Source organism: Tenebrio molitor, chromosome 1, assembly GCF_963966145.1.
Source record: "Tenebrio molitor chromosome 1, icTenMoli1.1, whole genome shotgun sequence".
Taxonomy (NCBI): Eukaryota; Metazoa; Arthropoda; class Insecta; order Coleoptera; family Tenebrionidae; genus Tenebrio; species Tenebrio molitor.
This window is the reverse complement of record NC_091046.1, coordinates 23,535,881-23,553,568: the sequence shown is the minus strand read 5'-3', so window position 1 is coordinate 23,553,568 and position 17,688 is coordinate 23,535,881. Positions and strand designations below refer to the sequence as shown.

The 17,688-nt window shown below is 33.4% G+C and overlaps 1 protein-coding gene across 15 annotated transcripts in view; it reads left to right on the top strand.

The window, feature by feature from the left end:
* Prp4k (Pre-mRNA processing factor 4 kinase) overlaps positions 1-17,688 on the top strand; it is a 44,807-nt gene that overhangs the window by 7,775 nt on the left and 19,344 nt on the right. For 5 of the 15 annotated variants that reach the window (XR_011156699.1, XR_011156706.1, XR_011156705.1 and 2 more), the window contains exons 6-9: positions 1,397-1,773; positions 13,898-14,117; positions 14,411-14,462; positions 14,714-14,910. Coding sequence is in view for 2 of the 15 variants with exons in the window: in XM_069037615.1 (XP_068893716.1) it covers positions 1,397-1,773; positions 13,898-14,101 (581 nt within the window). In the remaining 13 variants the exon portion in view is untranslated. Of the gene's footprint in view, positions 1-1,396; positions 1,774-13,897; positions 14,293-14,410; positions 14,463-14,713; positions 14,911-17,688 lie in introns of those variants that run through there. The other 10 variants (XR_011156722.1, XR_011156733.1, XR_011156732.1 and 7 more) reach the window with 4 other exon arrangements.

Genomic DNA, 17,688 nt, shown 5'->3' with positions numbered 1-17,688 from the left:
CGTTTAAAATGTGATTTAATTTAGTAATCAACGTAGGTATGTAATTTGGTTAAAAATGTCAAAATGACAGTTGATGAATTTATTTTGGATTTTATTAATCAGAACAGGATAACGTCATTTTGACATTTTTAGCCAAATTACATATACTCGAAATGTTTTGGATATGGATTGTCAAACTCAAGGTCACTTAAAACTTATGAGAGGTAGCTCGGTGGCCGCATGGCTGTCGGAGACAGTGCTCCGAGGTCGCGGTCCCGGCGCTAGTGGGTTCGAATCCCACCGAAGGGGGAGGATTTTTTCGAAGGAAGGAACCTCCGCCGGGCCATGGATGTGTGTGTATGTCTATTAGGGGCTGACGGTAGGGTGGTGGAAGAAAGAGCGACACTCTTTCGACCACCACCGCGAGGTCAGCACGGGTTCGAGTCCCGTCGGGAAAAGGCGCCCATGGGTGTATAAGTGTTGTGTATGTCTGTGAATGTGAGGTGGAATGGGCGTGGGTGGCCGGGGAAAGTGCCCCGGAGCCCCGTCGCACCACCTGAAGGGAGGATAGGATAGGCAAAAAAAGGAATTGAAAGTGAAAAACGGCCGACCGAAAAAAAAAAACGGGAAGGCATTAATAAAAAAAAAAAAAAAAAAAACTTAAAACTTATGATTGAACTGTACATTAGTGAGATCTGTCATAAATTCCAGTAACCTTATTGGCGCGCCTAGTTACTTTTGCTGGTAGTGCCAACTTAACGACAAGTCCCCAATCCATATCTATAACGTTCCGACTGTATAGTTCATTTCAGAAATATATGCAGTGACGTCACGTTTGAATCAAGAAGTCGACATGCTGTTCATCCGTATTTGACATTTGACAGCAAGGCATAATGAGTTGTTTATGTTACCGCCATTGTCAAGAAATTATAGTATTTTCTAGTGTTGGGCATAATCGAAATATTTTGATAATCGAATAAATCGAAATAATCGCTGTAAATCATCAAAATATCCTTCAATTCTCCTATTATGGATGATGCGCATGCGCAGTTGTGCATTAATTTCGAATTTCTTACGCCGCGTCGAGTCAGACGCATGTCAATAGTTCTATGTTACTCAAATCGTACGGTTGGGAGTGAGATACATAGAGCGACCATCTTAATAGCGCACGTAGCAGAGGCAACTTAACTTCTTTGACATGTGTTGAAAGGAGATAGCTACATACACGTAGTTCGTGTTATAAACTGATACAACTGCATATAGTTTAGAAACAAACTATACCTACGTTGATTACTAAATTAAATCACATTATAAACGGTGTCAAGTGGTCAGCGTCATTAGTATTTTTGGTTGCCTACAAAATAAATTCAGAAATACGCCTTATGTGACTTGCCCTGTATATATTTTTTTTTTACAGATATTAAACCAGACAATATATTAGTCAATGAAAGTAAATTGGTACTAAAACTGTGCGATTTTGGATCAGCGTCGTATATAAATGACAACGAAATCACACCATATTTAGTATCAAGATTTTATAGAGCACCAGAAATTATACTAGGTATTCCGTATGAATATGGAATAGATATGTGGTCAGCTGCCTGTACCATTTACGAATTATACACAGGCAGAATATTATTTTCTGGAAAGTCCAATAATCAAATGTTGAAATATTTCATGGATGTTAAGGGAAAATTCCCTAATAAAGTAATACGAAAGGGAGCATTCAGAGATCAACATTTTGATAATAACTGTAACTTTTTGTATCATGAAATAGATAAAGTTACTGAACGGGTAAGTGGATTTTTATTGCTTTTATTATTTTTATCTTACAGTAGCGGTTATTGCCATACATTATAGGTACAACATTTTCAATGCCTAAAGTGAAGTTTTACTCTCTAGTGAGATATGTATGTAATATGCTCACAAGTGATTATAATGGTTGGTTATTATTGTATGTAATACAATTTTTTGTCTGATTTATTGAAGTTGGTTTCATTGGCTTTTTCGAATTTTCGTACAAAAGCCGCTGCTGTAATTTAAAACGTATGTCACAGATGAGCGAAATGCCATTATAAGCTCGTGAGATGTGTAGGTATCGTGCTGACGCACTTGTGATTCAAAATTCTCACTCGCTCTAATTTTGCATTTCTCTCACTTATAATATCGAGTGTGTCAAAAAGGACGGACACCAAAGAAGGTACAAAATTTAGGGCAATCGTGGAACATGAAGAAAACAATTTTTTTTTGCTTTTGGGCTTTCTTTAACGCGCAAGAGATGCTGTTATTGATGTGGGAACATAATTGTATGTATCAACTTTCAAAGGTGCCCTCAACAGATATCCAAAAATTCTTTTCACGAATACGTTTTGGTGTGGGGGAGTAGTTTTCAAACGCGGCAACATTGCTACAGTTTGTCCAGCGAGAGATTGGTTGACATAAAAATCACTAAATTCTACGTATAGTAAATTCATTTTTGTAATGACGAACTCGAGTTACTAAATTTAGTAACTTTTCTCTTGTGGACACACCTTTTTACGTTTCCATTATCTCCATGAGTAATTTCTTTTATTTTGTTGAAAGCCTTGAAAATGTGCTGCTTCGTCTGCTTGCTTATTGATGCTCAGCTACGTTTTGGTAATTCATTCATCATGGCAGCGACAATAATATGACAATTTAAACATTTGCCAACTCTCCAATTTTTATTCATTTTGTAAAAAAATCTAACAAAAAAAAGTTCTAGCTAGTTCGTCGTGTATTATAGAGAAGGTAGTACAGTGGCCGGCAAAAAAAGTTAGCCATCATTTAAATGTCAGTGTCATTAAGGCATTAATTACACATTTGGATTTTTATGTGACAGAAAAGTGATGGCTAGTTTTTATTGCCGGCCATTGTACTTAGCGCACATAAAATTTGAAATATATCTTTCAAGCAGTAACATTTTTGCCCTGAAATTATGCTCTAATTAATGTAATCTAGTGCATTTTGTAGTGTTGGGTTAATTTAATAAAATTTAAAATCTCCCAATCTCTCGCTGGACGAAGTTTAACATATCATAACATCGAAAAAATGTCAATGAAATTGTGACAGTTTTCAAAATGAGTTTTACCGCAGATGAATATTGTAATTCGATATGTATTTAGCTCTTGGTGCGGCAGAAAATAACGTGACATTTAGCTGCATTTTCGTAACGGAAGGCATCCCAGTGTGAATGTTATTATACGGTGTGATCAAGAATGACTGAGTCTATTGGTAACAATGAAATTTGACAAATTTGAAATTTACCGTCAAAGGTTCATTTTTGTAATAGCGTAAACATAACCGGCATAACCAAAAATGTTTTTAATGTCGTCTCAAGTTAAAAAATTCAGTCAGTGCGAATTACGAGACAAAAAACACCAGCACTTTTCAACTGTTTCATTGCCAACAGACTCAGTCATTGTTGATCACGCTGTACTTTGTCCAGCGAGAGATTGGGTGATTTTAAATTGTATTAAATTAACACAACACTACAAAATGCACTAGAATACATTAATTAAAGCATAATTTCAGGGCAAACATGTTACTGCTTGAAGGATATACATATTTAAAATTTTACGTGCGCTACGTGCTACTTCCTCTACGTAGAATTTAGTGGTTTTTATGTCAACCAATCTCTCGCTCGACAAACTTTAGGCATTTTGACCGACGACTATGAAAAAAAAATGTAACTATGACAACTACATCGGTATTTTTAATCACCTATTGCGTTGCTGCCATTTACATTTTCACTTTCTTTAACTGAAAGCTGCAGAACAGTTTTTGATACAAAATCGGGCCCTATGTTATGCTGTGCTATGCTACTAAACCGCCTGTCCGTCCTTTGACACACCCGATATAATTATGTTTTGTACTTTTCTTATTGTACGGATGGACATAAAAAACTGGGACAAACATCACATCTCAGCCATTCTAACGAAATTGTAGCCTGACGGATAAAAAACTACTTTACTAATTTTAAATGAATGGAGGTGTTTTATTAATTATCAATTCCTATATTTTGAGGAACTAATAACATTTCTTCAATTACTTTGTTGTTTTATTCAAAAAATCAATTATTTTTTTCCAATGGTTCAGGAGTTTTTTTAATGAAGCCCTGCAATCCCGGTTTTTAAGAGAAAAATGACATAAGTCAAAAACGATGACAGGTAGGTGTTGACAAAAGGACGTTCTAAACTAAAAATTTAACGTGGAATCCAAATTTGAAATCAAAATGGGGCCTGTCTATTTAAAAACACAAAGATGGCGTCGATTCCCGTATTTCCGGCAGTATCGCCATTTTGAAAATATTTTATTTGAACTTGGATCAGTCGATTATAGTCAGCTACAAATTTTCATATTAATACGATTTTGAGAAATTACAAAGTTTCTAACCAACGGGCTACATGAATCAGCCTGTATAAAATACATACCGGGTGTAGAATTGTTTTACGAGACATAGCGTTTTACATGGAAAAAGAAGGAGTTTTACGGCAAAATAGTTAAGATGAAAGAGAATTAAAATTACTGTCCAATTTCAGTCTTAGTTTTTTTCTACCATCTTGTGGTACAGAAAGAAAGGCAAGGAAGGAGTTAAGACAAAAATATTAAAAAGTAGTACTAGCCATGAAATTTGACTCGTACAGGACTACAGGACGAATGAAAAGGTATCTTCCATTAAATGTTCAAACTTCTCTACAATTCTTTGAATTATTGAATTGTTGCGATGGCTGGAATTGGTCGGTCTGGGAAACCTGAAGCAAATGTTGTTTGGAAGTTTCTTAAAGAAGATCCTCCATAATACGATTTAATGAAAGAGACCTTTTCAGTCGTCTTGTATGAGTTCATTTGAAAAGCAAGTCAAAAGAAAATTAAATAATAGTGAAACCATCTGACAAATTAATATTTTACAGTAGAAGTCCGTTAGGATAGCCTTTACGACCGAGACAAAGATTTTGTGAGACGAGCTCGCAGAGCGAGTCGAATAATACTGGCGAGGCAGTAAAGCCTCTAACGGACGTGTATTGTATATACAATAGTTTTTTTTTCTACACAGATGTTTACATTACCAAAAATTGTTTTTTCTACTTCGGTGTCACAATCAGCATTTTGTGACACCGAAAACAGTTTCGCAAAGATCAATTTTATAGCATCGTTTCTAGTGATTATCGAATTTGGGGTTGGTATTGAAAGTAAATTTCAGTGTTAAATGTGATGTCATTCGAACCTGAATGCATGTTTTGGATCAAAATAAACTATTAAGGGGGTAGAATGTTATTCTAACAACATCTGGGAGACCATTTAAAATTTAATTTTCAATGAAATGACATTGCTTAGTCAATACCAACCCAATTCCATTAAAATAAAAGTCACTAGATAATAATTTTATGTTTAAAAAAATTAAATGAATGAAGCCGCAGTAGAAAAAATAGCATGTTACACTCGTTGCACAAGACATGTTGTCGAACTCGTTCCTCACTGCGTTCGTCGTGCTCTAAACCTTCTCGTTCGACAGTATACTATTGTTATATCCCTACGATTCATTCACAGTTATCTTTTTGAAATATGTACATTTTTCTCAACGCCATCGAAAAAACCGTATGATTAATAAGTGTGCGGAGGACGTCGTCATGTCAACAGTTGTTTATAAAAAAAAAAATTGTTCGAATGTTGTTTGTCAGATTTGTTCAACGCTTAACTTTCCGTTGAAAATAAACGAATGGAATCAATAAAAAATCGCGATCAAGATATTCCTGATGTCCGGATGGCCGCAGAGCAAGTGAGGTCATCGTTATTCATTGCAAAATCGCGCTTGTGTTAGTGTTAAAATATTCGATCTTGTCTACAACTGCTAGTGGCATACGGATTTCGATTAATTCAAGGTGTGTCCCATAACATTAAACATTAATTGTACCAATTGTAAAAAAGTTGAAAAATAAGGTTTAGATCTACGTTGCTATAGTTATTTAGTCATTCATAACGGCCTCTCCCGCTCATAACGGCCGCCCTTAACGGACTCCGGCCGTTATGAGGTTGTTTACATGGTGACAAACAGTCCGAAAAGCCACCTTTAACAACTAAATATTACAAAAAATAATTTTAGAAGTCAAATTTCATAGCTAAAGTGTGGTCGCTGAACAGATGGAGTAATAAAACCGCTCCCTAGTGCCCGCGTATTTTAAACAACAGCTTCCAATTGGCTTATTCAAAACGTGCGCATTTTTTTGAAAGCCTGATGTATATCCACAAAAATTACTTGACGGCATCTCATTAATTTTTAACCTCGCTTCAGCAGTTTGACTACGTGTTCATGTTTGGAGAAGATGTGCACGTCAATGAATGCAACATTTTCCTCAGTCTATCAAGTATATTATATTCTTATGAGAATGATAAATGGCAAAGAACCTGCGTCATTGTGGAACAGACTTCGGCGTATATCGTTCTGCGCAACTAACGCCACATCCCTTTTTTTTTATTAGGTACTCCATCTGTTCAGCGACCACACTTTAATACTAGGTACTTTTTAGTATTTTTGTGTTAACTTCTTTGTTGCCTTTCTTTCAGTAGGACAAGATGTTAGAATAAAACTAATATCGAAATTAGACAGTATGTAATTTAATTCTCTCTAACTTTCATCTTAACTATTTTGCTCAAATAATTGAAACTCTTTGTTTTTACATGTAAAATGTTATGTTTCGTAATACAGGGTTATTTTAAATGATTGTAGTCGAAGTAGGCCATGCCCATATTATTACATTTTTGCCGCTTTCATGTGAACTGTCAGTTTTGTCGCTGTCACTGTCATTTTTTAGGTGAAAAGTGGGGTGCTGAGATTTTTATTTATTTTTGTTAAATTAACAATTGAATCCAGAAATATTGAGTTGTTTTGCACCCAATTTAACTCCCGTGTGTGAACGGTGTGTACTCACTTATTCACATCATTTTTGATGTTTTTTTATGTGGAGCGGCAACCATAAATTTTTCATTCAGTTTTCACGCCTACTTCGACTACAATCATTTAGAATAACCCTGTAGTATATTAAAAAAACTTGTTTCATAAGGAAGTGTTTATTTCATGAGGCCAAGTTTATAAAACGAGTCGCGGAGCGCGAGTTTTATAAAGGACGAATGGAATAAACACCTTATAAAACAAGATTTTTATACTATTTTTTTCTATGTATTTTGCGCCTTTTGAGTCGTTTTTAAATTAAAAGTGAGAATTTTTAAATTCTGGGGAATTTATAATCTTAAGCAAACATAGAGATTCTCAAAGAATAGGGGGTGACCTATTTCTTATGAGTCGTTAAGAATGTTTTACGAGTTTTTAAGGTTCCCGTCTGTCTCTGGCACAATGTGTGATATACCGTATGTCCCCGGATTGAGTTCACAAGAGAAAAAAAAAATTTTACGCAAAAACTTCAGAGGAATAACATTTTTTGCTTCATTTCAAACAACCATTTCCGTTATTAAAATCTCCATATTGATATACTGCATTCTTAAATGAACATTTTCTGTTAAAATTTGGACTTGGAATTTAATTTTGTTATAAATTTTATTACAATTGGCCTCCTTTTTTGACAAACTACTTATTACTGTTTCAGAATGTTGTCTTTAGAACAAAGAATTTATTTAATCCAGTGTTGCGCCAGTTTTCGTCACATAATTACGCATTAATGTTCATAAGCTTAAACTTCGATGTAGAGTTTGAATTATATGCTGAAAACGGCGGAGAGTTAATAGAATACTTTTATATTCAATTATTATCGTTTGATTTTTTCAAAAAAAGAGAAACATTTTTTCTGCATTTTCTTTTATTTTAATGTTAAATGTTATTCTTCTGAAGTTTTTGCGTAAAATCAAAAATAAAAATGTTTTTCCTCTTGTGAACTCAATCCGGGGATATACGGTAGATGGTACTGAAATTCTGAAGCCATAATGTAAGCTCTGAAAGGTTTCCCTCGGTTTCTCCTGTGGCAAGATATCTAAGTGTTAGCAATAATCGAATTCTGGGTCAAATACATTCTTTAAAGGTTGTGTTTTGTCTACAGATTTTTGGGCCCACTTTAGCTAACTAGCAAGTCGTCAAAAGTTCTTATTGACATTTTTGTAAAATTTTTGAAACTCTTTATCCTCCACGGCCAGTTTCTCGAAAAATAAACTTGATAATCCACGTCCAAAATATCGCTTCTTCAGCCATTTACGAGTCCAAAATCTCCTTGTGCTTCTTTTTTTTAATAGTAATTAGCGCAAGTTAAGCAATAGCAGTAATAGTTAAGTAAGTCGCCCGCCAACATTCCAGATTTTTGTTTTTTTGTCATTCTCCGTGAATGTATTTTATCCATTCGGCACAATTAGATCACAACGACGTGCAATAATTACCCCCGAGAAGATTTTTGCCTGTGAAAAATCATAAGTAAAATCATACCGTGACATTTTTTTAACATTGAACATAACCCATACTTATTCCCTATGTTCAGTTTTAAAAAACACAAGTCAATGCATGTATGTAATCACGTAACCAAGGTAACGAAAATAAGTACTTGACAGTTTAACAAAATGGTCAAGTTGTTTGAAGAAAAAATACACATAATGCTGTTATTCTATGCCAATCAGAACATTAGAAATGTGCGTGACATTTCCAATGCAACACATAATAGACCAATTCCATCAATCGGAACAATTTTTAATATTACTTCAAAATTTCTGGTGTTCGGTATAGTTGGTTGCATAGCAACTCACAATGCATTCATCTGTGTTTTTTAAAATTATACATAGGGAATAAGTATGGACTATGTTCAGAGTTAAAAAAATGTCCCGGTATAATGTAAACACGCTTTTAAGGTAGCGCCATTACATTTCTGGCGTGGAACAAAGATAATAAATGCAAATGTCGTAAGTGCAACTAGGAAGACATCAGTTTCAGGGAATTTTGTAACACATGTAGTGTGTTGATTTGCTTAGTCCACTTTGGGATATTCGCGCGTATTGGCTGACGCTGCCAGAATCCTCTAGGTCTAGACTTTAGAGGATTCTGGCAGTACCAACAAGATAACCGTAAATTATACTATCGCAATTATACCGTAAGAGCAAAAAAAAAATTCCATCAAGAATAGCTATGAATGACACAGTCCATAATGCGCTTGTGCACTGTAAGTTGCAGGGGAAAAAATGCAATAATATCTATAATTGTTTATTTAAATAACCCATTTCAGGATTCCACAAATGCAAGACGATTTTCTTAATCAAAGACATGGTACAATGGCCGGCAAAAAAAATTAGCCATCACTTTTGTGTTACGTCAAAATCCAAATGTGTAATTAATGCTTTTTTGACACTGACATTTAAATGATGGCTAATTTTTTTTGCCGGCCATTGTACTTTCTTTTTCATAGCTATCCTTGATGGCATTTTTTTTTGCTCTTACGGTAGAACCGCTTTCACCTGTTACGATACGGTTTTTGCTATCGTAATAGCTCTGTTACGAACGCAAAATAGAAAAACAAATACCAGGTGTATTATGAAAAATCTTTGGTGCTATAACATTCTTATTTTTTATCCGATCTTAATAAATGATACGTCAAACAAAATCGTTTTAGAAAGACTATAGCCCAACATGCAATGATTTTTTTTTGACATTATATTTTTTGACAGACCGCAGCTAACTTTGTTTTTTTAAGTTGCACTGTATATTTTTTTTTATCTTTATTCTGATAGATGTTTATCTTCTGAATACACAAACCACGACCTTCTAAATAGTAGAGACTCTTGGTTCCCTCCGGCCTGTTCATTTGAGCAAAATACCATTATGCACTTGTAAGTCGTTTGGCGCTAGCGAACGGGCGATTTGAGTTCGGAACCACGCGGTTTGAAACTTGGCTTTCTGGCACCAGCTGTTACTTTGCCGGGTAAAGACATGATTACTATATTTTAATCGAAATTTTCGGTTAGTTAAGTATATTAATTGCATAGATAATCGTGCCTAACATACATAATTCTTAAATACAACGAAATTTATGGAGATGCGAGTATGAATTTAATTATTTCACGGAATTCATTACTTGTTAATACGATACGCACAACATTGGAAGCAGGCGAAGGAAAATAAAATGAAGATTTAAGCAAACAAAGGACTGTTTGCGGAGAGGGAATGTTTCAATCGGGATCGGTACGTTAGCAGCACTATTGGAAAGGCTTGACTACAACATTATGTTAGTGAAGAATATTTTTAAAATACATTTTAAATTATACATATATGCAAGTCTATTACTGATTAAAAGATTTTTGAAATCCCTACCTGGGCAATTATTTAAACTTTCTAGCCAGCGATTCCCTAGAATATTGTCTGAAGGCAATTAATTGAATGTTTTTGTCTTTTTATAATCCTTACACGTCTCCAAATAGGATTTTATTACATGTCATCTTTTTAACATTTAACGTTTCGCGCCAATTTCGGCGCCTGTAAAGTAGCGCCAAACGGCGAACGCCGAAAACTGGCAAATCAACAGGCCGGAGAGAGCCAAGAGTCTCGACTATTTAGAAGGTCGTGACACAAACATTAAAATCAAAAATCAAGTAACCATAACTTTACTATAGGAAATGTTCGAAATTACTTCCATTCTCTCTAAGGCATATTCGACCCTTTCCACTGACGCCCATTGCGGCGTTTAATAAAAATTCTGGTGGTATTTGTTCACATACTGCTACGATTCTTCTTTCTAAATCATCTCTGTCATCGGCCGGAGTCAAATAGACATTGTCTTGAATGTCCATAGCTCTCTTAGTCACTTTGCAAAATTAGAATGCACTTTTATTATTATACTGTTTAATGTGACTGCTTGATTAAAAAAAAAACATTATTTTTGAATTTCTTCTTTTTGTTTCTATGCATGAGCATGGTTGTTGACATTTTCATATTCAAAATAAAAATCTATAAAACTGAGCACAAAAGTTAATAGTGCAATTTGAAAAAAAAAAGTTGACTATCATCTGTCAAAAACAGAACTCAAGAACAAATATTGGATCAATTCAAATTGTAGCCCATTTAAAACGATTTTTTTTGACACATCATTTATTAAAATCGTATGAAAAATAAGGAAGTTACAGCACCAAAGATTTTTCATAATACACCCGGTATAATTTACGTTCCAATGAAGAAATTTTTGTTTCCCGTTAATATTCTGTTTTCCGAAAATTACAGAATTTATCTCTTTAAGGCCCGGTTTCTGGAAACAATTTTATTGGGTCAGTTAGTTAACTCTCCGACAAATGCAAAAATCATGTAGGTAATGTGATTGCGCCATTCCAGAAACCGGGCATAAAAGCCGGAGATCAGCGATAGTTATTATTTATTTATTATCGTCCATCTGCCCTCTCCCTGGGAGTTGAAATGCCCAACTTACTTATTTGGAAATCAGTATAGTACCGGGTGGGGCATCGTATACGCGCACGCGAGAAATCGCTACTTCTAATTAAATAAAATTTGCGAAATTTTATATACCTGACTAATTATTGATAAGGTACATTTGACAATTTTTAAAAAAATTTTTGTTAATAAATAAGGCCGTAACAGTTTTACTAGTTTTCTGAAATTAACTGTTAATTTACCTACAAAGTTTTTACACTAAATGAATCTGTATCTGCTAGCGCATCAAACCCTGGTGGCACAATTACAAATTTTGACTTGGCTAGCTAAATAATTCGCTTTTTTATTTAAACGTAAACCAGACGGGTGATTTACGGCACAATGGTATAATTTCCCAACAAAGGTATAGCCGACCGTTTTAAACCTTTTTGCCATAAAATTGACAGTTTCCATTGTCACCTAAATTTACGACACCACAAGTAGCAGGTCATAAATAAAAAAGATTTTGAAAGTTGAAATGTAAAATTGCGTTTAATTCAAAATCTAATTGGTATTTTTTCCGTAGATTTCGTAAATAATTATAGGAAGTGAATCTGGATAGGTTAGTATAAAAATCAGAATTTGACTTTTTGGTTGAAATTTACATTTTAATTTTTTTTGGCTTTGTTTGTAAGTGAAAAATTACATTTTCGAATTTCCGAAAAAAGCTGGCTACTGAAATTAAAATATCCAGCCTTTTTTCGGAAATGGGTAAACACAAACAAGAGATTATTTAATATTTAATGCACGAACAAAAATTACCTCTGTAGATTCTAGAGGCACGCACTCACTTCACAAATTCAAAAAAATCAACAAAAAATCTCAACGGAACAGATCAAAACAGCGATTAAAACTAATCACTTTTAAAACCAGAGAAACGCAAAACAAAACTCTAAAAATGAAAAACTGCAAATCTAAATGCTTAAACTACTTGAGAGCACTGACAATTTCAAATTTGAAATGTTATATAATATTTTTTTGTATATCGTAATGAAAGTGGCACTTTTTTACACGCAAAATCGTAGTGAAAGTAGTACTTTTTTGCATCATTTTATTCCATCTCCTTGGAGATGATTGTCAAAGCATACCTATTTTTTTTAGTAATTTTTCATAAATCCTTTTATAGTTCATTTCAGAAATATATGCAGTGACGTCACGTTTGAATCATGCCGTTCGTCCGTATTTGACATTTGAGAGCAAGGCATAATGAGTTGTTTATGTTACCGCCATTGTCAAGAAATTATGGTACATATTTTCTAGTGTTGGGCATAATCGATATATTTTGATTATCGAATAAATCGAAATAATCCCTGTAAATCATCAAAATATTCGACTCTCCTATTATGGATGATGCGCATGCGCAGTTGTGCATTTATTTCGAATTTCTTACGCCGCGTCGAGTCAGATGCATGGCAATAGTTCTATGTTACTCAAATCGTACGGTTGGGAGTGAGATACATAGAGCGACCATCTTAATAGCGCACGTAGCAGAGGCAACTAACTTGTTTGACATGTGTTGAAAGGAGATAGCTACATACACGTAGTTTGTGTTATAAACTGATACAACTGCATATATTTTAAAAACAAACTATAGACCAAATTTGTCAACTTTTTTCGATATGCAAAAAAATAGTGCGTACAACACGTTATGAAAGTATCTTTTTTTCACTTATCTGCAAATTCATGAAAAAAGTATGACTTTCATAACTAGTTGTACAAATAACTATTTCGCGTGGGTTTCATAACAACCAATGAGAGTCAGTGGCGTGAATGTTTCAAGATATTACCAACACATCTATGATACTTTGTTAATATTTTAATGTTGTGGTTTGGGGATTTTGTTATCTAAGGATATTTAAAAAACGGCATTCTATCAGTGGGCGTAGTCTATCAAGCTACGTTTTGCGACCTGTACTCCCCCGCATACCTAGAATGTTTAATATGATGAAATGTCGCATTATTTAAATTGTGTGAGAGTGTGAATGACATTAATCGAAAAAACCCCATGCAAATCTAATTTTGGTGATCATTATGGTTTAAATAACATGTGACTCCTCCGAATCTCGCCACATTTTAATTCATATTTTGTTGGAAATGTTATGGTCCTAATACTAAACATCTCTAAGGGAAATAGTTATTTTTTTAACGACTTCGTGTGTAAATTGGCCTTTTTTTGGTATGAGTGGGGCAGATTAAAACGCGAGTGAAACGAGCGTTTTAAACGCCCTTGAGTGCCAAGAAAAGTCCAATTTACACAAGAACGAATTGAATACAACATTTTTTTGTTCGACGACCCTTTTAAAGGCTCCAAATCGCTTAAAATATTTATAATTAACTTAACGTTTCGTTTTGACATGTCACATTTATCAAAATCCGTTAACATAGGAGAAAATTCTCAAATTCTGACAGTGTCGAACAAAAAACCCATATATTTAAGACGTATATAAATGTTAAATTAATTTACTACTTATACTGCTATTTTAAATCTTTTTTTAACAGGAAAAAGTAGTGGTCATGTCAGTCGTAAAAGTAACCAGAGATCTTCAGGCTGAACTTGTAGCTGGACAAGCTTTACCATCAGATCAATTACGGAAGGTTACTCAACTGAAAGATATGTTGGAGAAGGCGCTGACTATCGATCCAGCGAAAAGGATTAGTTTAAATAATGCTTTGACACACCCGTTTATACAGGACAAGATTTGAGTGTTGGTCTTGTGAGGTAAAAGAAACAGGACAACCGAGAATAATCTTTTGTTTTTTTTTTTAACATTTAGAAGTCTGTGCATTAGACTTATATTTTATTAGCAGTGTAGATTAATAATGATTAAAACATATGTTGTATGAAAATTCATAATGTGGAGTATTTATAAAAGTAAATAAAAATATTGATAAAATTTCGTGATTTTTATATAAAGGTATGGTTTAATGTCAAACACAATTTTTGGTAAATTTTGTGAATGACATAAACCAGAATTTTATTGTTTTTTTATTACACAGCTATTTTTGTTACAGAATAACGGGGAAATGAATATTTGGAAGTAGGAGTCATGGTGTTAACTATAAGGTATTTGGCGAAAGAATATTAAAAAAAATATATATTTATATTACGGTTTAATAAGTACATATTTACATTAAATACATTTTGATTACATCTAAAATTTTATTTCCAATAGATTTACTTCTGGTTCTCGAAAATTTTGTTATTCAACACTATCAGAATGTATTTAACACTTATTTTCAATATTGCAATACAAAAATATTAGCATATTCAAAATATACATTGATCTCAATGTTAAATTACCTTTTCATTTTCAGCCAAATGGACTTGAAAAAACTGGAACTATTAGAAAACCAGAGAGGTGTTAAAGTAGTAACCAGAACTACATAAAGGTTTAAGGTTGAGGTTGAATATATTTCTAGTTTTTTAACTAACATATTTTTCTTAAGTTATAGTTAAAATTTATTGGTTGCTGTATTAGATGAATTACTAAAATCTTTTCATAAGATTACAGGTAAGTAAGGCAATATTTAGAATTTTAGTGTATACATTTTTGGGGTCAACACAATTTAAATTTTGTTTAAACCCAGAATTCCTTTGGCACTTTTGTGTACAATTGGTTGCAAAAAAAAAACGGAAAATGAAAATTTTCTTAATGTAGGTAAATAATTTGGTGTTGTCCATTTGTCAATTAATTGTCTACTTGACAATACCTGTCAAATAATTTTTAAAAATGTCATTGAATTTTGACCATAATTCTAACCTATCTCGTAAGTAGGTGTTACACTACAAAAAAGTTGTGAAAATGTCTCAATTTTATTCTGACAGTTCCCCTTTTTTTTGCAACCAACATAAAGGTACGAGCTCACTTTTAATTAACTTGTTCTACAGGGTTATTCTAAATGATTGTAGTCCAAGTAGGCGTAAAAACTGAATGTAAAGTTTATGGTTGCCGCTCTGTATAAAAAACATCAAAATGATGTGAATAAGTGAGTACACACCGTTCACACACAGGAGTTAAATTGGATGCAAAATAACTCAATGTTTTTAGAATTGGTTGCAAAACAACTCAATATTTTTGGATTCAATCAAATTGAAAAATAATAAACAAAATTCTCATCACCTAAAAAATGATAGTGACAGTGACAAAAATTGACAGTTCACATGAAAGCGGCAAAAATTTCATAACATGGGCATGGCCTGCTTCGACTACAATCATTTAGAATAACTCTGTATAACAGTATACAGGGTTATTCACCGTAAAGTTCCCGCGAAAATTGAATGTTATGCAACACAACATACTAAAAGCTCAGATTGGTAGATCCCATGTTTAACGTTTTACAAATAAGGAATCAAAGTATCGCGCATTCAAATGAAATCCTGGGCTGGGAAAGTGTTGGAAACCGTCAATAGTTGTGCTTTTTTAAAGTGTAAATTAATTGAGCTTATTGACAGCTAACCTAAAATTTAGAAACAAAAAATCTTTCTTTTTTTCTTTCTTTGCAATGTTTTAGATTAAAAAGTAGGATAAGGTAACGATTCCTATTTTCAAATCAAATATCTAAGAGCATCCTTGCTGAAAACAAACATGTTCAATTAGGTGCCGATTAAACATAAACAAATGTCATTCGTGTCAAACGACGGGAAATTCAAACTTTACACTGTTCTAAATCTAAACGGTTTACTTTTTCCAACGGCTACTCAGCCCAGGATTTCATTTCAACACACGACAGTTTCATTTAAAAGTCAAAATGATGTTTTTTATTATACCTGAATCATAATCCCTGTTTTTGACACTAAAATGCGTGCGTAAAAGGGCCCTTTAAAACACTAAAGCTTTAAGGGTTGCTTAGGTAACAACGAATTCACCTACATTTTGAACAATGATAAATAGACATTTATAGAAAATTTATAATAGCAACGAAACAACAACAATTGACCATTTCTATATCAACGATTAATGACACAGATTTGTTCAGAAAAGGTATTTCAATTTACTTTTTTTGTTATAATTTTGAGATTGTAGTGCAGGTATAATAAAAAATAGCGTATGATACACGTTTATAAGGGCCTTTAAAGCACTTGCGACGTTAAAAGCACTCCACTACGCGTCGTGCTCTTAAACTCGTCGCGCGTGCTTTAAAGGCTTCCTTATAAACTTGTATCATAATATACTACGGTGCGATCAATTAAAAAATAAATCGAGTCGGCGTGTTACCTATGGCAACCCATGCAATAGCATAGGCTCCAAAGCAAACTCGATTTATTTTTTAAATGATCGCTCGGTATTATTCTCTATGTAAGATTGTACGAAGAAATATTGGATGAAATCAACGTTAGACAAAAACTTTAGAAATTGGTCTATTTGGATATATTTGAGACTAAACGTGCAGGTTGAATAGCATTTTTACTACACTCACCAACAATGAGAATGATGTCTGTTTTTTCATCGTCTGAATACAATTTTTTTTATTATGTCACATTATACAGGGTGATTCATATTTTACCGCCAGTGGCAAAATGACCCTTAAGAATTGACAAAAAATTATGAAATTTATAGATTTGATTTGTCGAAAAATTTACTTTCAGCCGGTATAATTGATTTCGAAAAAAATTTTTTCTATGAGCAGATTTTTATAAAAAACTTCAAAAAAAATTTCATGTTTAAATTTTTGTATCAGAATGTGGCTAATGACGTATAAAATCAATATCTGCAACCCGTTTCCAAAAATCTGATAGTTTTTGAATTATATCGATTTTAATGAAAAAATTGCTTTTATTGGTGGTTGTTGGCTTTTAGGGTTGTAAATTTTCCTTAACAATGACTACCCTGTAAAACTGACCTGCTTAGGTGAATTTACGATAGGATTTGTAAAGGACCCACTGCTGTGGCAATAAAGACCTTATTGTTAAGATATTGGGACATTATGTCGTAAATCATGAAGCAAATACAAATTTGAATATCAAAATGCGTTTATTTCAATACCATATGCTAAAATTGATTTAACATGGTAAAATTGTGTGAAAATACCTGAGTGTGCATATGCCACAAGATTGAATAAATTAAACAACTAATAATTGAGAAAATGCTAAAATTTGACCTAATTCACTTATAAATTCCATTTTTTTATATTATGTGCCTTGTGGATAATAAATTAGGTCTGCAAAATATGAAAGTGAAATCATAATTTTTAAGGTCAATTTTGCCACCGGCGGTAAAAGATGAATCACCCTGTACAATGATTTTTCTTATAACCATAAAGCGGTTTGACACGATGATATTTGTAATATC